Below are 26,506 nucleotides of genomic sequence, written 5' to 3'. Positions count from 1 at the left end.
TTTGCAGCACAGTGAGTGCAGAGTACTTAATATGAAAGCAATTAAGCATACAGCTCTCTTGGACTTTTCTGAGCCTCCCTTCTCAAATATACGATTTTTCTTCATATTTCTTCAATGAGGAAATTCAATCTTGTTGCAGTGGAAGGGTTTACAAAAGATCAAATTTTACTGTCTTACTCCTAACCAAACCAAGCCTGAGTCGCAATGTAAAAGCAGAACAAAGACCAGTGCTTTTAAAACAGACCCAGGCAGACCATTAGCTTACATTAGCTTGTCTCCCACCCTCCATATTAACATAACTCCAAAAGACATGGAGCAGTTGAACTATTTTTCATAACTAAGTTTACCACCCTATTGGTAGTATACACAACATTTATGATTAACTCCACAGATACCCTGCACTGGAAGCTATCCACAGGGTTAACTGTTTTCACATCAGTTAGAAGCCAAAATAACATTAGGACAAAGAAAATCCATAGTAGGCAATATTTAAAAGTTTTACTCCAGGACAAATTCTGGTCTTAGCTGTACCAACATCAATCCAGCACAACTCCAGTGTAGGTATGCTGATGCAGACATACTCAGCTGTAATCAAAATATTTCCCTGAATTTTACTCACAGATTTCGTATCTCAAACCTATGTAACCTCCCCCCTACTTCTGCAGACTAAAGAAACCATCACCCAATACAGAAGGAGGCAGGCAACACCACACTTCAGTTATGACTGATATTAATTAGTAGAAGGGAGTTAACCAAGGGTCTCTTCCCCCCCCATAAATACAACAACATATCCACTCTGCACTCAGCACCCTAGAGATACTCCCACGTCAGATCATGCACTCACAATAGATCCATTTCTTCATAGAACTTTTAGAGAAGATGCAGGGAGAGCAGAAAGCATTTGGGGTGTCGTAAACAAAGCAAGTTACTGCCAGTAGTTTGGGGGTTAGTAAATTGGAAATCTGAGTTCAAGCGTTGCTATTAGTGTCAGGCAGCAGGCTCTCTTTCAAATTGTGCAGGCAGAAGACAGGTGCTATGTTGGAAGGCAGCATGTTCCCCCTATCAACCTAAGAGGAAAGGCTAGTAAACAAGATAAAATATAACTTTCACTTGGATTATTTTTACTTTTCTGCAAGATAGTAAATATCCCCATCTTTTAAGTGATAAGGGGTTTTAAGTTATAAGAGTAATTCTTAGCCTTTCCCCTGCACTTCATGTATCATTATACATAAGCTGTAAACTTAATTTCATCAAGTATCGTGCTCACTATGGTGTGCCTTGGCTACAGCTCGTGTATTACACATAGCCAAATGGATAGTTACTGGTTTCATGAAGTGCCCCCAACACAAAAGAATTTTTGATTTCTGGTTCAGTTTAATTGAAGGCCATACTCAGGTTCCAAAGGAAATTAGATTGGGCAGGATTCGCCCTGGGCTTCGATAATGCTGGTTGATCTCCACCCAAAAAACAGTTTTCAGCCCTATTTGTTTAGCTACGACTTTTCGCCTTCTCCTTCCTGGAAGCATTCCTGGTGTCTTTCCCCAAATAACTCAACTGTTTGTTTAGCTGAGAAACTCTCCTAGTAGCATGAAACAGTTTTTCTTCAGCTGGTGGATGACATCATCTTAATGCCTTTCACATGAGAAAAGAAGCACAAACCGCATCACTAACGCATGTAACACGTCCAGGTCATCTGCCTTGCTGGGTAATGGAAGGGGTCCCACACATTAATCCTCATGTCACACTAAGACCCTTAATACTTCCACTACACTCAGGAAAGGACCTGTTTACCCACTTTGGCTAGATGGTTGATTCCCACAAAAGTCTGACTCAGTGACCTGCCTCCCAACATGGCTACCATGTCCAATTAAGTAGAAGCCTTGTCACGAGGTGGGAGATAGAGAAGAAGGCAATGTTGTACCTGAGCCTATTGTATGTCCAACGGAGTCAAAGGAAAGAACCACTGAATCTGTAACACAAGAGTACAAGTTCATTTTCCCTTTTTCTTAGCAGCATTTCTTGCTGTAACATTTCTTGTTATTTTGCTTAAACAACTCCTTATGCTCCCTTCCACCAGGAAGCAGAACAACTTCTTCACCAGCCAGACAAACCAACAGGCATCCAGCAAAGGCAAAATGCTGGAGTATGCAACAGATCATGATGTCATTACCCAACGAAGTAGCTACAATTTATTGAAAATAATTTCATTTTATTCCCAGTAAGCTTGGTCGACCTTTCCAAAACTGAATCATAATATGCTTTTGACTGCTAGACTAGAGAGCTTTTCCTTATCAAATGTATTATCAATATTTCACCCCCACTTAAGGGACTCGCCTGTTACAGTCAGCTCTTCCCTGACACTGTTTGCTAAGCCTAGTATTTTGTGCTCCTTGAAATTCTCACTGTTTTCCACATTTTTACTCACACTAGTGGCTCCTCAGCTAAGTGCATTTCAATTTATCAATATCCTTCAGCTTTGCAGCATATGTGCCACGTATCAAGAAAATATAACCCCTCTAATTAATACCCTTTTATTTTGCCATCTGGGGATCACAATAGCGCTTTTATCCATGATCACAATGACAGCTCTCGCTCACCAGTTAACACCCAATACTTTTAGTCACTGTTTCATACAATGGGGCACACTTTGCTTCAATTATGGTTCCCAGTTCCTGGTTTTTATATGTGCAACTTGACATTTGGCCACATAGAAACCCTTACTGCCTGCTTGCACTTAGCTCACCCCATGATCCAGACCCCTTTATTAGTCATTAATTTTCCTCATATACTACTCTCCCAGCCTAGAACCTGTCTGCAAAGTTTATCAGTAATAATTTGATATTCTGTTCCAAGTGGAGCTGCAATATGGTACCAGGGTCAATGGTGGGTTTTTTTTCCAGTTTTATTCTTATTTGAAACAAACCAACACTTATTTTGGAAGTAAGCCTCCTGGTTTGCCATCCATTTTGATGCCAATCCCAACTGAAGGAGAAACTCTACTGAATTCTACTCCACCACCAGTGGAGCAGAACTGGGCCCAGAACTTAAAGACAATTTGTCAATGGGTAAAACACAGCAAAGAACAAACCACCTTGATAGGATTAATAATTTTATGGAATGAGCAGCTTTAAACTGACAGCAGTAGCAGAACTGCCTTTCATCTTCAGCTAAAGGAAAAGATTGAATCCCTTAAAGTCTCTCTCTCTAACTTGGGCCTCAGATGTGATCAGCTGATCAGACACCCTTTGCAGCACCACAGCAGCTACCTTGGTGCAAGCCCTTAGCACAAGGTAAAAAGCCAAAGTACAATCAGTTTTAGAGTGCTGAAAAGAGGTTAAGCTCCTGCTGCATCACCTTACATTTGCACAGCCTACAGTCGCAGACATTGACAGTTACCACATTTCAGCTGACAATAACGTTACAGGGGACTGAGCCCTTGGCTTTTCTATACTGTATATCATCCTCGTGCTTATTTTCCAATTCTTACAAATTCAATAAGAAAGTGCTAATTTTCAAAATAAACACAATAAAACTGTTCATTTAACTGGATTTAAAACAATTTTTAAAAAGCAGGTCTGTGCTGTCCCAGATCCAACACTATGGTAGTAACATGGGGGGGGGGGAGAAAGATTATTACTAGTCTCAAAACTTATTCCAATAAAAATAGAAATCCATCTGGACTTAACAACTGTATTTCCTCTTTTGGGAATAAAATTCAGACATCTTTATATTATTCTAAATAGCAAGGGCTTTAATTCATTTTAACTGCGTTAAACTCATCTGCCATCAATTAATTCTGAAGTATCTCTGTGGGGCTCTACTTTTAAAAAATTGTTGAGATTTTTATCAACATAAAGTATTGCTTTGTAGTTAATGCCAAATTTAAATGTTGTTCATTTTCCTGCAATATATTTTGCATTCAAACACTGCACATGAAATATTAGCGCTTATCTAAGAACAGCTGAAAAGCATTGCAAGCACCAAATTAATACCATTATTGCAGCCCACAAAAATAGTATAACGTTTCATTCCCTTAACTGAGAACATTATCTTCCTCCTATAAACAAAAAAAAATTACAAGCAGAGTAAGCATGTGAGCTCCCTTTTCCAATCCAGTCCTCCATGTGACTATTAGTTTCACAGTTTCAACATCAAATTCACTGCGAATAACCTGTATTAGAGTCAACTCCCCATCCACCCCCACAAGTAATTTCACAAACCATGGATCTTTATTAAAACACTGTGTTTATTTCCGGCATTAAACACTTCAAAAGGGAAGAAACTATAAACTTGAAAAGGCTGAGAAGATAATCACGTCACCTTTTTTCTACCCAATCAACTATTCACATTCAGCCAAATTCAGAGCTACAGGTTATTTTTGTCTGAAGTTGATGGAGATAAGCATTTCTTTGAGGCAAGCCAGATTTATTTGCAAATACACTGAGTCCTGCTTCCACGAACACAAGAAGAAAAGTTTCTTTGCTTCTGGCTTCAAATCTCTTCAGTTGTCACTCAGTTCAAAATCCTCCCGGCTTTCTAGACTGTTTTTTCCAGAGACAAAGTGGCTGTTCAGTCTGTGCCCAGTGCCTTCCAACCTCCCAGGCCCCTGAGTCCACTCTATCTTTCAAAGGCAATCTTCAAAGGCTCTGTCTTTCAAAACTTAATAAGACACAATGTAAAACATACCCAGTTACATGCACCCTTGCTTTAGGTGCCAACAAGTGTTTATGTCTGAAGTAGCAGTCCCGAACCTTTCAGCTACCTACTTCCATAAAATAGCTTAAATGTTTTTTCTACTACCTTCTTAACTGAAGAGCAGCCTTTATGCCCAAATCATGAAATCTGACACCAGATAACTTGCCAATATGCACAGCTTAAGGCTGCACACCACAATGCCAGCCTTTTACATCTGTTTTCATGTTAGCTACAATCATTTTTTCAGTGGCTACAGCAGTTTAAAAAAAGAAAAGAAAAAAAAAAAACCCCAAGATACAGCAAAATCCAAATGCAATTCTGGATCTGATCCAACCCATCAGAAGAAGCAAAGACAGCAGAAACACTTAAGTTATTTAGAAAGCACTCAGTGCCAGGAATAACAATGGCTGAGATCTCACTAGCCAGACTGCAAAGCTGCTTTGGGTCACTTTGTGTCAACTTTGGGTCAAAGCTGCATTGGGACCAACGCTCTGGGTCATTTCCCCCACCCACCCGCCATCCAGATAAAGCATCAAAAATTGGACCAACACATGAATCTGCTCCATCATCCCCCAAAAAACAGTGCTGTGCAGGGCTACCTGAATGTGCTCCATCACAGCCCTTTTGGAGAGTGGAAGAGTGCCATATGAGACCCCTCTTCCAGGAGAGCTCACTGCAATGGAACAAACACAAGGATCCCATTTGGTTCAGGAACCAGGAGCTGCAAGACAGACCGTGCAGAGAGGCTCAATCCTGCTCTGTGAAAAATTTAAACTCTGTTCCAACAATGCTCCATACTGGATGTAGAGCTGAACTTGCCTTTGAAGGAACACAATTGGATTTGCACAGTCGTGTCCTGAAGCAAAAATCCTGCAAATCTGAGGTGGCTACATTCGTTGCTGCACTTAAACCACAGTCTAGATAAGCCACCCAGGTGTGAGGATTGATTGTATTTCAAGGCAAGGGATACACTTCAAGTGTCGGTAACCCCTTATCTCTTCACATGCACACACCCCTTTCCACTCTAGTGTCCCCCATCTTAGGTCTCCTGCAAATCCTGCTGTTTGTTTTGTTAACCGTGAGCTTCCTCAGGGCCTGGATAACTCTGCACCACACTCCCCTGTCCCCAACACAGGTAAATTAAATTACTCATCTTGCTGCATATATTGTGCACCTTAGGTCTAGGCATTTCTGGACAAGCGGTAACTATTTAACTGCTATTCCTTACAGATTGCCGTATCTTTTCCACTATTCCAGTCTCTGAACAGAAAAATAAATGAAGATTTGGGTCTTCATAAAGGAGCAACAATCCCGACCAACAAACTGCAGATTTTTAAGAGACAGAGAGAAACAAGGCCATGTTGGAAAACATCTGAAGTTTCATACTGCCAAGAAAGAGATATGGACACCATAGGATAAACATTTAATATCATGCATGGGTAATGCACACGAGAGATGTGTGGCAACAGCTCTTAAAGCCCAATTGTGTCAAGTTCCTGAAATCATGTAAGAGCAAATACATGGACCAACTTCCAATGCAACTACTCCCCTTGCTTTGATTTCATCATTGATGAAAATGCAATATACAAACTGAAAATAAGCAGTGGTAACACAGAATGAGAACAGCAAATATAATCCACATTTAATCAAAAACTATATAACCTGTATGTTTAGTATATGCTGTTTCAGAATTTCAGTTAAGACTTTTACAGGAAGTACCTCTAAGAAGCCACTAACTTTTTTTGCTTTTTACAGATTCTCCCTGCAAAGATTTATAGATATTTGTCTCATCCTACTGGAAACCAAAGAAGCTGAACCAACAACTTCTCTTAGCCTTTAAAAAAAAGACTTTAGCAATAAACCAACTTCCCCAGGAAAAAAAATTAAAAAAAATAAAATCGGTTAAAAAAAAAATAAATGATTGCGTGCTGCTTTGGAAGTGGTCCTGAGAAACCACAAAGCATCAGTCCCACAGGAGTTATAAGCGTTTAATAATAAAGGCTTAACACAGCCTTGATACCACATACCATTACAGTAATGCGCTCCACAGACCAAGCCAAACAGGGAATACAATAATACATTGCAACATAAGGCTGTAATTTGGCACATCCCCATGCAAAGACTCAAGCTCTAAGGTCTGTATTGCTTTCTTATATGCATGATCACTGTTAAGTTTCTCATTCCATACCCCTGCTCTCCAGATACTCTGATGGACTCCTGGAGAACTGCAACCTATATTCAATAACACTCAATATAATTTCCACCTCCGGAGCTTGATCGGAGACCAGATATCCTGCAGAGTTCCATCACCTGGACTGGGGACAGCAACTGCAGTAACAACATTAAAGAATATAATTGTGATTCAGAGTCAGAATGAACAGGAAAATTTTAGGTGCTGCTTTTTTACCACAGAATTAGAAGACCATCCATGAAGAAAAGGGTCTGTGATTCAGCTGTCTCCCTTTTCCAGCTGAGTACTGAAAAGGATAGCATCAAACATCCCAATAGCCATCAAAATTTATTTCCTGTTTGAGATCAATATTCTATAACATGACATATAACAGAGAAGGAACACTTAATGCACAAAACTCTGCATAACTTAGTGATGAAAAGGCCAGTAATAACAAAAACTATCCTTATGTTTCATCTAGTCAGAAAATGAAGCTCACAAAAGCAGTGCCACTTTCAGAAAACACACTACTGTCAGGATTCATTTGGCAAGATCTGTCTCAGAACATCCCCTGCCCCAAAGAAAAAATATTTGGAAAAAAACCTACTCTTACTACAACTACACAATATTCTGGATGATTCTTATATCCAAGGAATTGAAGAGAACTAAATAATTTCAGTGCTATTTCACAGAGATCTCACTTAGATACCTAAAGCATCAACATCCTTCCTCAGATTTGGTGAAACACAAGAACAACTGCCCGCACTTATAAATTACTTGACAGGGCACCCTTCATTTCCTAATGCTTTGTTTTACTTGCTGAAGACAGATTTAGGGAAGGGCTAAGTAATTTATTCAGTCTAATGACAAATACCATCCTACTAATTTATTAAGTATCCTACTTTTGCATTAATGTTGTGTTCCCACCCCCTGCTCGGTTTATTCTGCTTTACTAAGCTCTTCCTTCTATAGTACAATTCATTTTCCTACTTCTCCACCTTTTTCTGAGTGTGAGATGACTCTGTGTTAAGAGCACCGGTCACTACAAGAACATCTTCTGCGCCACAGCCCCAAAGATCTCTAAGTTACTCAAATTCTTTATTCAAAACTCAAGGCACTAATTACGACATCTCCTACATGCACCACTTCACACAGCATCAGTTAAGGTCAAAGGAAACATATGGAAGACACTCCTACTAGTAATCTCAACTCCTGCATACATACTCTGTGAAAAACAATCACCAGTGTTCCCATGCTTAGATGCCACAAGAAATTACAATCTCAAGTGTATTGTTTGAGCAGCTTTATTCTAACATTTTCAATATCTAAGATGAGGAATATATAAAGACAACACACACAGCACAGGCACACTTCCTAATCACAGATGTGCAAGCTAACAGCAGCAAATAACAGGGACTGCAAGTTTTGGCAAGCAAACCATATGAAGAGTTTCAGTTCAGTGCTGTCTGCAACTGACAGGAAACCCAGGTTCAAAGTTCAAACTTATTCCCTTTATGGGAAGGGAAAAGTCATTCAGCAACAGGACACATCTTCAGCAACGGGAAACATCTGATTGTAAAGAACACTTCCAATATGCTCTGGATTTTGTACTTTAATAAATGGTCTTAAAACAAGGCTGCACTACAGTGTTTCTGTTGCACTAGATTTGAATACCTGTCCTGTGTGCCACCTGGCTATATTTGTATCAGTACAGAGATGGGGGAACGGGCTGGTGCTTGTTTCATATAAATGTACCTGTGGGGGAAGATTTATCCTCATGTGAGAATGTATATCATTGTAAAATATCATAAGAATGGAAAAAAGTTCATTCTTATCTAAATGTTAATTCACTTATGCACTGTACAAAGTTGATGAGTTTCTGCATTGTTGCTCTAGCCAGCATCTCTTTAAATACTACCCTCATTTATACAGTACTAACTTTTTGAGTATACAGTACTAAAGTAGGCCAAGCAGTGTTCTCTCCATTTCTGTACTGGCTTTGTGTGGCAAGGTTTTGGTAGTGAGGGGGTTACAGGGGTGGCTTCTGTAAGAAGCTGCTGGAAGCTTCCCCTGCATCTGACAGGGCCAATACCAGCTGGCTCTAAGACGGACCCGCCGCCGGCCAAGGCTGAGCCAATCATTGATAGTGGTAACGCCTCTGTGATAACATTTTTAAGAAGGAAAAAAAGTTGCAGGACAGAGACAGAAACACCAGCTGGAGAGAGAGTGAGAACATGTAAGAGAAACAGCCCTGCAGACCCCCAGGTCAGCAAAGAAGGAGGGGGAGGAGATGCTCCAGGCGCCGGAGCAGAGATTCCCCTGCAGCCCGTGGGGAAGACCACGGTGAGGCAGGCTGTCCCCCTGCAGCCCAGGAGGGTCCATGGGGGAGCAGATCTCCACCTGCAGCCCGGGGATGACCCCACGCCAGAGCAGGTGGGTGCCTGAAGGAGGCTGTGACCCCGTGGGAAGCCTGTGCTGGAGCAGGCTCCTGGCAGGACCTGCAGATCTGTGGAGAAAGGAGCCCATGGAGCAGGTTTTCTGGCAGGACTTGTGACCCCGTGGGGGACCCACACTGGAGCAGTGTGCTCCTGAAGGACTGCACGCCGTGGAAGGGACCCATGCTGGAGCAGTTCATGAAGAACTGCAGCCCATGGGAAGGACTCACATTGGAGAAGTTCGTGGAGGACTGTCTCCTGTGAGAGGGACCCCACGCTGGAGCAGGGGAAGAGTGTGATGAGTCCTGCCCCTGAGGAGGATGAAGCAGCAGAAATAACGTGTGATGAACTGACCGTAAACCCCGTTCCCCGTCCCCCTGCGCCGCTGGTGGTGGTAGGTAGAGAATCCGGGAGTGAAGTTGTGCCTGAGAAGAAGGGAGGGGTGGAGGAAAGGTGTTCTGAGATTTGGGTTTATTTCTCATTGCCCTAATCTGGTTGATTTGTAATAAATTGAGTTAATTTTCCCCAAGCTGAGTCTGTTTTGCCCTTGACAGTAATTGGTGAGTGATCTCTCCTGTCTTTATCTCGACCCACGAGCCCTTTGTTATATTTTCTCTCCCCTGCCCAGAAGGAGGAGGGGGGAACGATAGAACGGCTTTGGTGGGCACCTGACGGTCAGCCAGGGTCAACCTGCCACAACAGCACACCCTTTTATTGACAGACGACTTCAGAGCCAAGGTTAGAGTTGAACCCAAATTCCTTGGCCATCCATCCACTCTGCCTGGACATCAGGTCCCTTTTTTGCTTCAGCCTCCAGCCAGCCAGTTTCCACACCGAGAAACTCGACACAGAGCGATGAGGCTCACACACAAGCTCTGCCCTGGGGAGCGCAGACACAGCTGGTTCAGAGCTCATCTCTGCAAACTCATGGCCAAACTAGAACACAGCCAATATGGGTAATCTTGCTATAAACTGTGCAACCCTGAACAAGTCCTTTGATTAAATTAAGCATTTCTCATCTGTAAAAATAAACAATCTGCTTTTTTCCAAAGACGCTTGGAAAAAAGGCTTGAGAGCTAGGAATAGATATAGCAAAATATTACCATTTATCTCAATTTTACGTGGCATCAAGATCTACTGATTACATTGTACAGAGCAAAGTTATTAGAATCATAGAATCATTTAGGTTGGAAAAGACCTTCAAGATCATCGAGTCCAACCATCATCCATGCCCACTAAACCATGTCCTGAAGTGCCTTGTCTATGCGCTTTTTGAATACCTCCAGGGATGGGGACTCAACCACTTCCCTGGGAAGCCTGTTCCAATGCCTGACAACCCTCTCAGTAAAGAAATTTTTCCTAATATCCAACCTAAACCTCCCTTGCCGCAACTTGAGGCCATTTCCTCTCATCCTATCTCCAGCCTCCTGACAGAAGAGACCAGCACCCACCTCACTACAACCCCCCTTCAGGTAGTTGTAGAGAGCGATCAGGTCTCCCCTCAGCCTCCTCTTCTCCAGACTAAACAGCCCCAGTTCCCTCAGCCGCTCCTCATCAGACTTGTGCTCCAGACCCCTCACCAACTTGGTTGCCCTTCTCTGGACACGCTCCAGCAACTCAATGTCTTTCCTGCAGTGAGGGGCCCAAAACTGAACACAGCACTCGAGGTACGGCCTCACCAGTGCCCAGTACAGGGGAACAACCACCTCCCTGCTCCTGCTGGCCACACCATTTCTGATACAGGCCAGGATGCCGTTGGCCTTCTTGGCCACCTGGGCACACTGCCGGCTCATATTCAGCCGGCTGTTGACCAGCACCCCCGGGTCTTTTTCTGCCGGGCAGCTTTCCAGCCACTCTTCCCCAAGCCTGTAGTGCTGCATGGGGTTGCTGTGACCCAAGTGCAGGACCCGGCACTTGGCCTTGTTGAACCTCATACAATTGGCCTCAGCCCATCGATCCAGCCTGTCCAGATCCCTCTGTAGAGCCTGCCTTCCCTCAAGCAGATTGACCCTGCCTCCCAACTTGGTGTCATCTGCAAACTGGCTGAGGGTGCACTCGATCCCCTCATCCAAATCATCAATAAAGATATTAAACAGAACCAGGCCCAACACCACTTGTGACCCACCACCAACTGGATTTTACCCTATTCACCACAACCCTCTGGGCTCGTCCATCCAGCCAGTTTTTCACCCAACGAAGAGTACACTTGTCCAAGCCATGAGACGCCAGCTTCTCAAGGAGTATGCCATGAGAGACAGTGTCAAAGGTCTTGCTGAAGTCAACGTAGACAACACCCACAGCCTTTCCCTCATCCACTAGCCGGGTCACCTGGTCATAGAAGGAGATCAGGTTGGTCAAGCAGGACCTGCCTTTTGTAAACCCATGCTGGCTGGGCCTCATCCCCTGCTTGTCCTGCACATGCCATCTGAGTGCTCTCAAGATGAACTGTTCCATAATCTTCCCATGTACCGAGGTCAAGCTGACAGGCCTGTAGTTCCCCAGATCCTCCCTCCGACCCTTCTTGTAAATGGGAGTCACATTGGCAAGCCTCCAGTCCTCTGGGACCTCCCCTGTTGACCAGGATCGCTGATAGATGATGGAGAGTGGCTTGGCAAGCACCTCCGCCAGTTCCCTCAGTACTCGTGGATGGATCCCGTCTGGTCCCATAGATCTGTGAGTATCCAGGTGGCATAGTAGGTCACTAACTATTTCCTCCCGGATTAAGGGGGGTATATTCTGCTCTTCATCCTTACCTTCCAGCTCAGGGGGCAGAGTACCCTGAGAATAACTGGTCTCTCTATTAAAGACTGAGGCAAAGAAGGCATTGAGTACCTTGGCCTTCTCCTCATCCCTGGTGGCAATGTTCCCTTCTGTATCCATTAAAGGATAGATATTCTCCTTGGCTTGCTTTTTATTGTTAACATATTTGTAAAAACATGTTTTATTGTCTCTTACAATAGTGGGCAGATTGAGTTCTAGCTGAGCTTTTGCCATTCTAATTTCCTCTCTGCATGACCTAAAAAGATTCCTGTACTCCTCCCAAGTTGCCTGCCCTTTCTTCCAGAGATGATAAACTCTCCTTTTTTTCTTGACTCCTAGCAAAAGCTCCCTGTTCAGCCAGGATGGTTGTCTTCCTCGGCGGTTCGTCTTGCGGCACATGGGAATAGCCTGATCCTGAGCCGTTAAGATTTCCTTCTTAAAGAATGTCCATCCCTCCTGGACCCCTTTGCCCTTCTCTATCAGCTCTCAATTTCCTGTCATTTAATTGAAATGACAACTCTATTAGCAATACAGAACTTGAAAGATGTAGTAATATTTCTTTAATGAATTTTTATTAATTTCATGGAACCTAACCAACTTTTACACTTGCTGTTGTGCGCATTGCTCCTTTTCCATCAGGACATTGGTAATGAAGTGGCAAATTAACTAAGCAAGAAACAACACTCATGTTCTGAACAGATGTATTTTTAAAATGTTCTGAGCATGCCAATTTTCTTTATTCTGCAGTGAATGAACTGAATGAAAAGACGTAGTGTCCTGCGCCAGCTGGCAAATGCTTCAGAAGGATATTACATTACTGTTGTCTTCAGCAGCGCCCAAATAACCGTTTGGTAGCAGGAAGGGCTGGTATGTGTTGCTCATAAGATCAGTATTTATTTGGATCTACTACATAACTTCGCAGTGCCATGATTGACAAAACTCTGGGCTCAAGGACAACACAGTGCTTCACTCCGAGCATCCGGTAAAGTGTAGCCCTTTGGTGTCCATCCTCTCCCTATTCCAGGGGAAGGCCAACAGCATTGGCCTCTTAGGTTGCTCTTTCCAGAGGAGATGGAAAAACAGTCTCCAAATGCAAAGGAGAAGGGGAGGTCAAGGTGCTGCAGAAGTTCAGTGAAAATATACTTGGTTTGAGGGCCACAATTGTAGAGAAGGTACAGATCTACCATCAAGTCACAAAACCAAACAGACCAAACTATACCAATAAAGCTAGTATCCAAGAAGTTTTTCTCTTGACAGAGAGAAATCCTTTAATTAATCCCAAACAGATTCTCAGTATTTTAAGGGGCTCGTGTCCTCCTAAGCCAAGTCTCATATTTTGGTTTCAATTATTATTGTAGCACTAAGTCAGTCATATATCCAAATTCCATACTGGAACATGTAATAAATTACAAAACAGTAAAACTTCTCTCTTCTAAACTTACGATCCATGTGGCAAGACAGAAAATGGATATTGGCAATTGGGGAATTACACAGGAACAAATGTAAAGATGTGGGTCAGTAAGATAGTACCAGCTCAATTCAAGAACATTTTCTTGAGCATCAATGGTAGTACCAGTCTTTAATCAAAGCAATATGAAGTAAACCCATATATTGTTTCTGAATAAAAGATTCACTCTTTTCATCAAGAAATACATCATTTGTGCACTCAAATGTAAGACATTTGCTTTAGGTTCAGAATATGCATCTTCTTCTCAATGTATATCTCCAGCTAATACTTCAAAATTATGAATTCTTTAAAACATATATTTTAAAAGGGTCACTACTAGCATTTACTAGATAATCTCAGTAACAAAACAACACTGCAGTTGTCTTTATAATTAAAATTAATGGCAAACTTGTACATTGGATATATCAGGGGGCACAAGGGAAATTGTATTTAGACTTACCTGTGTATGACTGTTGGATCTAACTATTAGAAATATTTAGAGGATAGACCAATTTAACCACTGACATGACTTAAGACAGAAAACTACTGAATCAACAGTAAATCTCATTATTGTGTGGAATGTGTCTAATAATCATTAGTATAGCCATTATTTAGTTCAAACAAGAATACTAGACAGGAAGGTTACAGATCACAACTAAAAAAAATTTTATTTTTTTTTTTTAAGTATTTTTAAGTAAAGCACCTAACAACACTCATTTGGACATAAACCCATGAAAATACTCAATACATCATTTGCAAACTAAGGGCTAGACTCAACATAATATTTTGTTGATGCAAACCAGATGTAAACAAAAATTAATTGGCCAATGCTCTCTGGTTGATTTCAATCACACTTCAAAAGCTGCAAATTGTTCTTAAAGAAAGTATTTCCTAAAGTAATTTTAACCTAATAATATTTATTTCAATAATTAGAAAAATGTAAATAGTATACTCACTTCACTTTTCTTGGTTAGTGCTCATGCATGTAATTTTCACATAACTTTTGGAATACCAAGCAATTTCCATATCAAAAACCCCTCAAAACTTTCTAACTTTATCTATCTTTATTACATACTTGCAGCTTGAAACTACAAAGAAAACAAAATACCCTTAAATTTGTCCTTTAAAAAGTTCAGTTTCAAACTAAAGACAAATAAGCTAAAATTTCTTGATCACATTAGTGTACAGCACTGGCACAAGGAAAATGAATTCTGTAATTTCATAGTGCAAACACATGTTGTTACCTTAGATATTATAAAATACAAAGCATTCATAATAAGAAATAAATTGCTTTACTTTTGTGGTATTTTTATTAAATATGGACATGGGCTTTTAACCTTAACAAAGCACAGTCTAAGAACTGTATTAGTGACAGGGTCTTAAACTTACATATACTCACACAACTGTCAGAGAGCTCTGGAAGGCTGCTACACATTATCTTTGTTTTACATAAATAGAGATACCTACATGCAATTAATGGCAATTAGGACAACAACTACTTTAACAGCCTGGTCTTGGTATTATGCCTACTGCAGCCATTCAACCTTTTTTTTTTCTCCCTCTCCCTGGTATGGAAAAAACTTTTCCTGTGTGTTGGCTTTTCCGAGCTAGCTCTCAGAAGCCTCTCCCTTCCTCAAAAGAAGAAATACAAATACTTCCATCAGGAAACTCACATTCTTGAGTTTGTTTGAAAATTATCTACTACTTATGATATTAAGCCAGTGGTCAGAAGCCTCCCAAAACCTTAAAGCACACAACATCTGGCCCAGCTGCCACCAGAATAACTGCCAACGAGTTAATATGTACAGCTTTATAGTGACACTTCTCATCTCTTCTTCTGTGTCTGCCCGGAACACAAACAAATGACAGGAAGGAGTAAGATTCAAGAAAAGTGTATGAGCATAAAACACCTTCTGAAAACAAGTGCTTTATAGGCATCTTCTTTAGAAAATGGCAGTATTCTACTTTCTTTTGCATTACAAAGACTCAGACCATTTATTAACATGAAAGGTGATACTGAACAGAAAGTCTGTTGGATACATTTTTCACTCTTTTTTTTTTTTTTTTTGCAGTTTGGGGCTAGGGGGAAGTTTGAAGGTTTTTTGTTTGATTTTTAACGGCATCGCCGTAACTGATTCCAAATCTGAAGACATTTCTGGCCCATCAAATCCTAAAACTCATTAAGATTCCAAAACATGCACTAAAGTTTGGATTTAAGAGGTCCTACACAGTACATGATTTTATAGGTAGTAGATATATACAGAGAGATACCGAGCATATGTTCTTTCAAAGCCAAATATCTTGAAGAACAGCTTTTATGCCTTCAGCTTGTCTTCATCTTCCAGCCACACTAACTGGTCTACAAAAGGCATTACATGTACGCAAAAGTCTTCCATCGTCCTAAACCAAACAAACATTGACACATGCAAAGCTGAAATAAAGATGTCCCAGAAGTCATCTGTGCATCCTAGAAAGATGCCAAAACCAAATGCTATTCTGTTCCCAGACTATGAAAGCTCCTATACTCAGAGAAAACAAACAAACAAACAAAAAACAAACAAAAAAAAGCCCCCCAAAACAAAAACACAAAACCACAGTAATTTTGAACAGTGCATATATAGATTCTCATTTCCTATTATTTTCTTTTACAGAAGTGTTTGATTTTTAAAAAAAAATTGGTTCATTAAAACGTAAGAAAAATAATTCAGAGACGGACTAAATACTGTCAGTAGTGCCTCATTTGTATGTGTAGGAATTGCAGGACAATGAAAAACATATTCAAATAGCAGCAGCAGAAGTGGAAGTTGATCATCATAGCTGGAGATGATCTAAAGAAAAAGTGTTCCTCCTATCACGCCACATATAAAAATACAATGAATCCCTTTAAATTAGCACTTGGCAGAGAACCAAGCCAGTGAGAAAACAAACTTCAAGGCACCCAGAAGGTTAAATACCAAGAAACATTGGTTCCAGTCTAGGATCAATGGAATTAAACTGCTAAGCACCTAACTAAATTGTTTCACAAAGCAAGCAAGCTTTCTTTAAAAAAAATAACTCACAGTGCAGTTTCCAAGTCAGCAGTGGCTAAAAGCACAACCAAGCTGCCACTCCCCCATGGCAGGAAAGGACTTAAAAAAGAGGCTAGTCTCACCTCCAGCTACAAGAACAAATTATATTTAAAAGATCCTTGTCTGTCAGAAATGAAGCTTACAGTGATACAAAGTTCATGTGCAAAACTGAAATAGGCAGTAAATTACCAGAGAACTGCAGGCAGATGAGCAGTGTGACCAGGCTCATCTGCTATACTGCATCTGAAAATCTTGGGTGACCCTATTTGGGAAAGCCACAAAGTCTCCTGCATGTTTGCAACAAGCAAACATAATAGATAACATTATTATTATACTCTGGAACGATATTGAAGGGAAGAAACTAAAATTTTATAAGTTCAGTAGAAAGGTAATTATTGATATGACTCCTCTTGTTTGGTCACACACATTCACACACATTTTTCTCAGATGTGCCACAATGCAATGTACAATGATCTATGTTGTTCAGTTATGCCTCTGAAACACCCATATTAGCTTTGCTTTTTTGAGTGGTCACGTAAACTTTCAGTGGACTGGCAGGGCCTCTGAAAAAAAAAAAAAAAAAAACAAACCAAACCACCCCAAAACCAGAAAGCAAAAACCAACCCAGATCAATGGACTACTTTAATCAAAATATCAAGAAAAGGGAACAGCTTGCTTAAGAATAGTAATCCAGCAGTACCAGCATCACTGAAACATCAAATGGCTTTGATGAAGATCATGTGAAACTGCCAACTCTATTTCATCAAAAGCTGGAACTTCAGAAATTTGAGAGCTGCCAAGAGCAACTCCCATTCTTAAATTAATTCAATTTCCACAAATAAAACCCACTGTAATCTCAGAAAGACAAACCTTCCACAGCACTCCACAACAGACCCCATTCCTTATTAGCATTTCAGCACCTGCTGAAGCATGCTCCCAGCCAGGATTTCACAGGCTCACTGGGATTCACAAATTTTAGAGTTTCACCATTTCTGGATTACTCCACTAGCAGAACTCCTTGTGAAAGGCAACAGTCATTTTATTAACCTTATTCTAAAACAGCTGCCTCATCTAACACAACTTCATTTGACTGGCAAAAAAACCCAACAGCTTGATGTTGGCAGGTCTGGGATCAATTCAGAAATGGAAAATGGCCTCTTCTTGGTTTGTGACAAGCCATCAATGTAGGCAACTTCTTGGCCATAAGTTTGACTGTGAAATTGCCTGCACAACTGAACAGATGATAGGAAAAGAGAGGAAAGGATTAAGTCAATGGAGACAGCAACAAGTAGGGCATTCTAAGAAAAAAGAATATTGCAGAAGCCCGAGACACCTGTTCACAAAACACAAAGGACTGCTGATCATTCAGAGAAAACAAACAATATGTTTCTAAGTATCTTAAGCTGTTGGTTTTTAAAGTCAGGGTTTGGTCATGGGGGAAGGGGTTCTTTTGGTTTCGTGAGGTTTTAAAACTCTAATAAAAGAGCATCTTTCTCAGGCTGGATAACCTTGACATTCTTTCTAAACCATACTAAAACAAACATGCTCACTAATTCTCCCAAACCAAATCAACTAATGGCAGCACTAACCATAATAGATGCTATTCAATGTGATACACTAACCCCAGCACCTCAAGGCCAAGGACTCCATATGGAGAAATGCGAGCCAAAGGCAGGATTTAGGGCCAACTTCAAAATTGCACATATGGAAGAGAACTGCAACCACCTTAAGATCCTCACTGCATCCAAGCAGGCAGTTATCACCAGCTCCAGGCCCACAGACACTTGAGAGAAGGAAATGAGATTTATCAGTTGCAGCAGACCACTTTCCCACAGCTGGTTTTAATTAAGCTAATTTGGTGGTAGTGACTAACAGCAAGCAGAGCCCTCTCAAATCACTTTGCAAGTATTTTTGCCAGCACTTCACCATCTGTGCTGACCAGGAACACTGGATACTAACTAGGATGTTATTCTACAGTTCTGTCTGGGGTACAGCGTTTAAGAGTGGTGTATCCAGTCCCCTTAAACATCAGCTGGTACAGCTACTGCTTACAGGTAACCAGGTGTGGGGAGAAGATGCAGAACTTGAAGAAAGGTACCGGACAAACCCCACTGAGAAAACCACTCCTGAAAAGGCAGCTGGATCACTTGCCAGAATCCCATCATACCTTGGCCATACCTAAGGCTACATGAAACTTATTAATGACCATGTGGATATTGAACAGATTTTGGAGCTGTAAGAAACAGAACAGCCTATATAATTCCTAGGCTAGTTGTGCAGTCAGCTCCTCTAGGCCAGTTTTTCTTTTGTGGATTCATACAGGATAGGATAGCTTTACCATGAAGAAATACTTTGGGTTACACCATGATCTCAGAACAATCCAGGGCATGGCTAGACTGTGCAAATTTAAGGCCCATTTCCAGGCACACATAAGGGGATGGAAATGGGTCTAGCAAGGGAGTCATTTTAATGACATCTACTAGATGGAAGTTTTTCTAAGATAAATCTGTGTCCAGCAATCAGAATCAGAGAGACTAATGGCATCAGTACCAGCATTGGTACATAAGACTGACACACATAAGGAACAGATGTATTAGTAAATGTAAGTTAAGAACACGCCAAAAGACAGTATAGCCTTCTACAGGAACATTTAGCACTTAACCAGACCTGGTCTGTCTGGTTCACTCAAGGCATGTATGACTTTCAGATACAAAAATCTCTAGTTCAGATCAAAACACACAACCTAGTCAGCTCATCACAAATGCAGGCTTAGGTATTAGGACTACTGATGCTTAAGCCAGGGAAGTCACAGAACCAAGCCTTAAGTCACAACCAAGGCAAAGGAAACAAGGCAAATTGCAGGATCATAAGTCCAGGCTTCAGGAGAGCAGAATTTAGCCTTTTCAGGGACCTGCTTCAGAGAAACCTATAGGGTATGGGCCTAGAGAGAAGACAGGTGCAGGAGAGTTGGTTGATTTTGAAAGATAACCTCCTCCAAGCTCAAGAATCATCCAGCCCAACGTGCAGGAAATTAAGCAAAGGCACCAGGAGACCTGCATGGATGAACAAGGACCTTGTAACAAAACTTAAACATAAAAAGAAAGCATACAAGAGGTGGGAGCAGGGTCAGGTGAGCTAGAATGAATATAAAGACACTGTCCTAGCATGGAAAAACAGGCTTAGGAAGGTCAAAGCCTGCCTGGACTTGAAAGTGGTGAGGAATATGAAAGGCCACAAGAAGTGCTTCTACAGGTAATTTAGCAGCAAAAGGAAGACTAGGGAAAATGTGGGCCTTCTGCTGACAAAATATATGGAAAAGGCCTGGAGAAATGGGCAGACAGATCTCATGAAGTTCAGCAAAGGGAAATGCAAAGTCCTGCTCCTGGGAAGGAATAACTTTATGCCGTACAGGCTGGGTGCCAAACTACTGGAAAACAGCTTTGCAGAGAAGGACCTAGGAGTCCTGGTAGAGCAACTGAACTGTGTCAGTAATATGCCCTCACAGCAAAGGTGGCCAACAGCATCGCGGGCTGCATTAGGCAGAGGGCTGCCATCAGGGCGATGGAGGGGATCCTTCATCTCTGCCCAGCACTGGGGAGGCACTGCTGGAGGGCTGGGTCCAGTGCTGGGCTCCCTGCTACAAGAGAGACATGTTGGAGCAAGTCCAGCAAACTAAGATGATTAAAGGATTGGAGCATCTGCCATGAGAGGCTGAGCGAGCTGGGATTGTTTAGCCTTGAGCTGAGAAGGCTCAGGAGGATCTTAGTAATATAACCTGATGGAAAGGAATAAAGAAGGCAGAGATCGACTCTTCTCAGAGGTGCCTAGGGAAAGGACAAGAGGCAATAGGAACAAACTGAAAAGCAGGAAATTCTATTTAAACATAAGAAAAAACCCAATTGTACTATGAGGATGAATAAGATCTCCAGAGGTGCCTTCTAGTCTCAACTATTTTGTGATTCTGTGAAACACCTTTGTTCTAAATCAGCATTACTCTCAGGGTTTTAGTGCAAGTGCTTCCCCTCATGTTAGACTGATTCAGAACGAATTAAATGCAGAGGAGTCAGCTGCAAAAAAGACAAACATTCCAGTCTGCCGGTATTGCTATGCCAGGCAAAATGTCTTAACGCATTTCAAAGCGAGAACTGAATTTATCCTGAGTTGAGCACGGGATAAATCTAATAACTATAAGGTTAGGGTTCACTTACAAAGAATTTCCTTCCCAGGATAATGAAATGTATTCTTATGGCTAATATTTGAGTCCAGGAGTAAAAATCCAAGAATGATCCTGTTGAGGTCATGACTATTACCCATAATAAACTGTTCTTTACTACTGGCTCTCACAAGAAGAGCAGCCACTTAAATACAACAGCGTGCAAACTGGAGTGTTCTGGCCAGGCATTTTCCGAGCTGGCTCGCAGGATCCAGGCACCTTCTCTGCAGTTGTTCAATATACCCAGCATGACTGAAGTGTCCTGCACTGACAACTTTCCCCATCAAATTTCACCCATCAGAAGATTTCAAGCAGATGGATTATTAATGCCGCACATTCTGCTAGTGAAAATTTAAACAGCGTTGCCACAGAAGGCAAGGCTTCATAACACAGCCCCAAACAGCCCCTGAACCCATTCCCCCATGTCTCTTCCTCTGAGTCATCACAAGGTCAAACTGGCAAAATGCCTTTCCCTTTTGGTCTTCTGCTGTTTTAGAATAGGTTAGCATTGTTTGCCATGCAGTGGAACAGAAAAAGCTGGCTCAATGTAAGCAGTAGAAACAAAGGTTAGGGCTGAAGCTCAAATGAATATAAGTGGTTTCAAAACACATTTATAACCACTGCTAGCCATGTTTCCTGTAGCCAAAGCCCAAAAGCACACCAACACCTTTCTATACACTCCCCTCCATCTTAGCTCAACCCCTACCAGACATCTCTCTTCTGTTTTCTGCTCCAAACTGACTCCATCACTAAAAGCTACCCTACCATCCTAGAAACATGCAGAAGAATGAAGGCAGATTGGGGAAACAGTTATCGGGGGCCTATGAATAAATTTCTTTCAAGCTTGTCTACATAAGGTCTTCTCCCAATGAAATCACACTGTAGTACCAGTAAAATTATCCATGTGGACAAACCATAATGAAACGTAGACGCAGCAGCTGAAGAACTTGGGGTTTCAATGACTTTGCTATTGTATCTACTGTATCTTGTACCTATGAGGGTCTTTTCTGACATTATGGCTTAAATCAGTTTGCCAGGTGGAAAACTTTACTCGCAAAGTACTTAGAATACGGCAGTGACCAAACTGAAAGTGTCTCACTCCCATCAGGATTACCAATTCCAACCCCAAATTAACACCAACCTGAAGGTGTACTTACACAGTACTTTGGCAGCAAAGCAAAATTAAGGAAATTTTCACACCCTGTGTGTCCCAGCACACCACTGCAACTCCCCCAGCACAGCTGTGCCAAGACAACTGCTCACAGGGTGGGAGGTGGTCATAAACTGGATCACTGAAAAAGTATGGGACAAAAACCACCAAAAATACTCCTTAAAAATGCTACTACGCAGTTACTTACAGGAGATTTGCCACCAAAATCAACATACCATGTAACTATACCCTCAGAAACTTAGATTTGGAAAGCTCAGGTCATTTCTACAGAACTGACATGATCCCTGGCAAAACACTAACATTCCTTAAAAGCAGCACACCTGTCAACATTCAAATAAAACACAACTCTGGTGTACAGCAGCCAGAGACTATGTAAGAATACAGTAACTAAAACAGAGGAGAGATTGTTGTAAGGCTGTCCAACAAAAGAGATGGAATAATTGCAACTTTGTCCCCAAACCATTACTGTTCTTTTTCACACTTTATCTCCAGAAGAAAAACTCTCTGGAAAGCTGTCCCTAGAACAAAGAAGGAACAGTCTTTCCACAACACTGAAGGAAAAAAAGGTGTATCAGAAGACACATCTTTGAAGCACTTTTTTTTTTTACAGAAACAATAACAAGAAAACATTCATACTTAATTAGGGGGTTGTCCACAAAACTACTTAGTAAATCCATAAATGGATGGGACGAACATGAGGCGGCAACCCAAAGATGACTGCGTAATAACATGTCAACAGTTTCAAATGACCAAAATATTAAGAGAAAAAAAAATCCAAGCTCCCTACGAAAAAAACCCTCACTTTGTATCTTACACCAACAGTACCCTCTACTGTTACAAAGCAGCATAGCATAAGATGAAGCCCAGCCCTGACCATCAGGAACACTCGATGCATCAAGAACGCCTACCAAGCTTTATTCATGAACTAGCTAGCTTCCTGTAAAGATGTTCCACGTTTGTTGGTTTCTTCCCACTACAGTCAGGTGTTGGGTTGGTTATGATGTTCATCTATTTCTTTTCCCAGAAGAAAAAAAAGACCTTTTTCTGTGATTGGAAAATGACAGATAGTTTAGACTTAAAAATAATTTTAAATATTCAAAAAATTTAAAAAAAATTGAAGACTATCCTCTAAAGAAGACCAGAGCCAGTCAACAGCACAGTAATATTTTCTGGATCATTTCTGTAAAGTCCAAAGCGGCTTTTAGATTTTAAAATCAGTGCATCATCCAACTGCCACACATCATAAAGAAATCCAAATATTCTATCAGAAGGTTCTTCAAAAAGCAACTGGAAGGCTACATCCCATCTGCAAATGGCCCCAGGGGTAACAACACAGGCAGACTCCTCTAATTCTGATATCCTATGACCACTCACCATCCCTGTGCTGGAAGAAGGACCATTGCATTGCAGGTATAGCACAGCAAGAGCAGAAACGGGGAGGTCAGGCAGGCAGTCCCTTAGCTTCTCCTTGGGATGAAGTTTCCAGACTGGTTCACAGAGGGTCACTGTGAAGCTTCAGCACAAGCCACGAACTTCAGGAAACACCGCCCTCAGAGTGTCTAGCTGATGATTTTTACCAGCAGAGAAATTCAGGAACTGGGTGTACATACTGTTCTACTCACATCACATGGCAAGCAAGGGGAGGGAAGATAAGCACAGACTATATGAGCAGTATAGGGCAAAAAATGCTCCTAAGCTTGATTTGAAGCACAGGCGTATTCATCACAGAATGCTTGTATGAACAAACAGCAAGGAAGAAAGACATAAGAGTAAGGAATGCTCTAACTAGATTATGTGGTTAAGATTGCTGTCCCAAAATTGAACTGTGAAAGAATACACTGAAGTATAATCCAGAACTACACACCACCTGTCTTGAGAAAAACATAAAAATAGAATATATAAATCCTTCAGAGAAGAGAAGAGAAGAGAAGAGAAGAGAAGAGAAGAGAAGAGAAGAGAAGAGAAGAGAAGAGAAGAGAAGAGAAGAGAAGAGAGAAGAAAAAAAGTTGTACAACTTGCATTAGAAAAGAACCCTATACTGCTTGAGCTAGAAAGCATATCAGGGCAGGGATACACATGACAGAAAACATCTACAGAGCTTGAAACTGAAAGAAACCCAACGAAACATGGTGTCCATAATGATATTGCCAACAAGACACTTCCACCCAGTTCAGTGTCTTTTTCTGAAGAGATGGGAGACAGCAGTCAATTGCCCTTGACCAAAGGACACAACTTTTAAGCTTCAAAGATGGTTTCATGTCTTTCCATCAGGGCAGACTCAGAAGGACATTTTTATATGTTCCAGAGCAACAGCAACAAGACATCCAAGTATACAGCAGGTATACAAATATTTGAATCTTGGCAAGGGAACACAGTACTTCCAAGTGGACATAATGGTGTTATAATGAGTTATAGTGAATGGCAAGCTGATCTGAATCAGCACCGTGATACTGAAACCCCAATGTCTTTGCACTGAAAAGCATGAATTAGAACATAACTGCAAGCCACATTTTTCTACTCCACTCATACATATAGAGCCTCCAAAGAAATATATTCTGGAGTAGTGTTGTAGTGTCTTTAGAAGTAAGAATGATCAGATTCCAAAAAAATTTCTCCACTAGAAAGATTAAAAATCCCAAATCTGAAGAAAATAAGCCTGAAAGAAGCCTATCAACTAACCTAAAATACATAAACACATCTTGGGGGGGGGTGGGGGGGGTGGGGGGGGGAAGGTGAGGGTCAGAAAGTTTGCAATTGACTTCATTGTGGCCAAAGTGATTTAGAGTAGACATCAGGAAAAAATCTCTCTACAGGGAAGCATAATTAAGCACTGGGATAGATTGTCCAAGTTTCCATCATTAGATTTTATAGAGTACTTCTGACATATGTTGGCATAAAGTGATGTTAAAAATATTGTTTCTAAAGGCCCAGAGAAAGACCTCCTGCAGTTCTTTCCAAGGCTATTTTCTACAATTTCCTATGAAGGAAAACATTTTGAGTGGCCATTGTTAAAAAATACAGCTTCTAAAATAAGTAGCAATATTTAAGATCAGATAATCAAGAAAATGAACAGTACTAGAAATGAAGTACATTAATCTACACTAAAAAACCACAGGAAAATCAGCTTACAAATTAAATATTTACTCAAATATCTTAGAAAGTAACTAAACAATTATACAACAGGAAACTGCCAGTTTGGTTTTTAATGCCAGTGAGGTAGGCAGGCTAAAAAACGGTGTCAGGAGTACAAAAATGCAAGATAATGGCACTGAGATACATAACAAATACAAAAATAAGTAAAATTTAGCAGTTAGAAATAAATAGTAGGGGTTTTTAAAACTTAAATACATATTTTGGAACTTAACACCGTCCCTTCCTTACCTACAGATTGACTGTTCAGACTGCTATTCTCACATCTTTCTGCTGTTAGTGCTTTAAAAAAAAAATTAAAATTAAGTTTCATCCATTTTTAACATCAGGATAGCAATAAGGAGGTTTCTGCCTTATAGCAGAAGACACGTTATTTTTCAATACAGCCCAAGTCCCAAGATGGTTACAATCACAGCAACGTAACTTCTTCCTCAGTACAATTGCCCAGCATTCATCTAGAAAGTAGAGAAACTTTCAAGCCTATCCTTTATCAGAAGCCAAAACCATTTGCCTTGATGGGGAAACAACATGGGGGAAAAGACAAATTAAAAATTAACTTGAATTTGCTCCTATCTTCAAGATGAAACTTCTAATATATATGTTTATAATCCTGTCTGAGAGTACAGCATCCAATATGCAATTGCAGGGGATTTATACCCCTCGTGATAGCATATAACCGCATTTTCCCCAAACATTTTATGGGACGAGACAGACATTCCAGAGAAGAGGCTTCACACTCTACAGGATGTAGGAAGGGAACCACCCAGCCATCGGTGAAAAATGAAGCCTTCTGGAAACATTCATCCCAAAGGCTCCCACTGGACATGGACAAAGGAAATACCACAAATAATGTTTTTTAATTAAAATGTTTATAAAGTCTACACTGGCACATGCTGTGAGTAACTGATAAAAGTTATTTTAAGAGAAAATAGCTTAGAAGAAGAATATACTCACTTCTCAACCTTACTGAAAGAAAAGATATTATGGTATTTGTCATTGATTATTAGCTTGCATGCTTTGGAAATCTCACCTTTGAAAGACAACAAGTGGAACTGCTATGAAAAAGAGACAACCACCACTGTTGGTGTAGTTACTGCAGACAGAACAGACAATTGCGTGCAATGGCTAAAAGGACTCAAAAGGTAGATTAATTGGCAATGTACCGGACTATGGTCACCACCAGCACGCATCTTATTGCACAACTAAGGGAGTACCTCAAATGTTCCTATACCACAGAGAGGTTTGAATCAATGAAGCAATTCACGGAAGAGATTTAAATGGCTAAGTGTAGATGCCTGACTAAGAAAAATAAACTACCTCAAAAATAGTTTGGAAAATAACATCTGAACTATACCAGAAACTGCAGAACTACAAGGAGTTGAAGAAATAAGTCCAGA

The 26,506-nt window shown here is 40.9% G+C and overlaps 1 protein-coding gene across 9 annotated transcripts in view; it reads right to left on the bottom strand.

The window, feature by feature from the left end:
* The window catches only part of ST3GAL3 (ST3 beta-galactoside alpha-2,3-sialyltransferase 3), a 194,393-nt gene that overhangs the window by 150,308 nt on the left and 17,579 nt on the right, over positions 1–26,506 (bottom strand). For 6 of the 9 annotated variants that reach the window (XM_075039262.1, XM_075039267.1, XM_075039265.1 and 3 more), the window contains exon 3: positions 1,922–1,969. The exons of the other annotated variants lie outside the window; for them this stretch is intronic. In XM_075039262.1, coding sequence (XP_074895363.1) covers positions 1,922–1,969 — 48 coding nt within the window. The remainder of the gene's footprint in view (positions 1–1,921; positions 1,970–26,506) is intronic. 9 annotated transcript variants of the gene reach the window in all.

Source organism: Buteo buteo, chromosome 10 (assembly GCF_964188355.1).
Source record: "Buteo buteo chromosome 10, bButBut1.hap1.1, whole genome shotgun sequence".
Classification (NCBI taxonomy): domain Eukaryota; kingdom Metazoa; phylum Chordata; class Aves; order Accipitriformes; family Accipitridae; genus Buteo; species Buteo buteo.
Note: the sequence above shows the minus strand (reverse complement) of the source record. Positions and strands in the feature narration are given on the sequence as shown.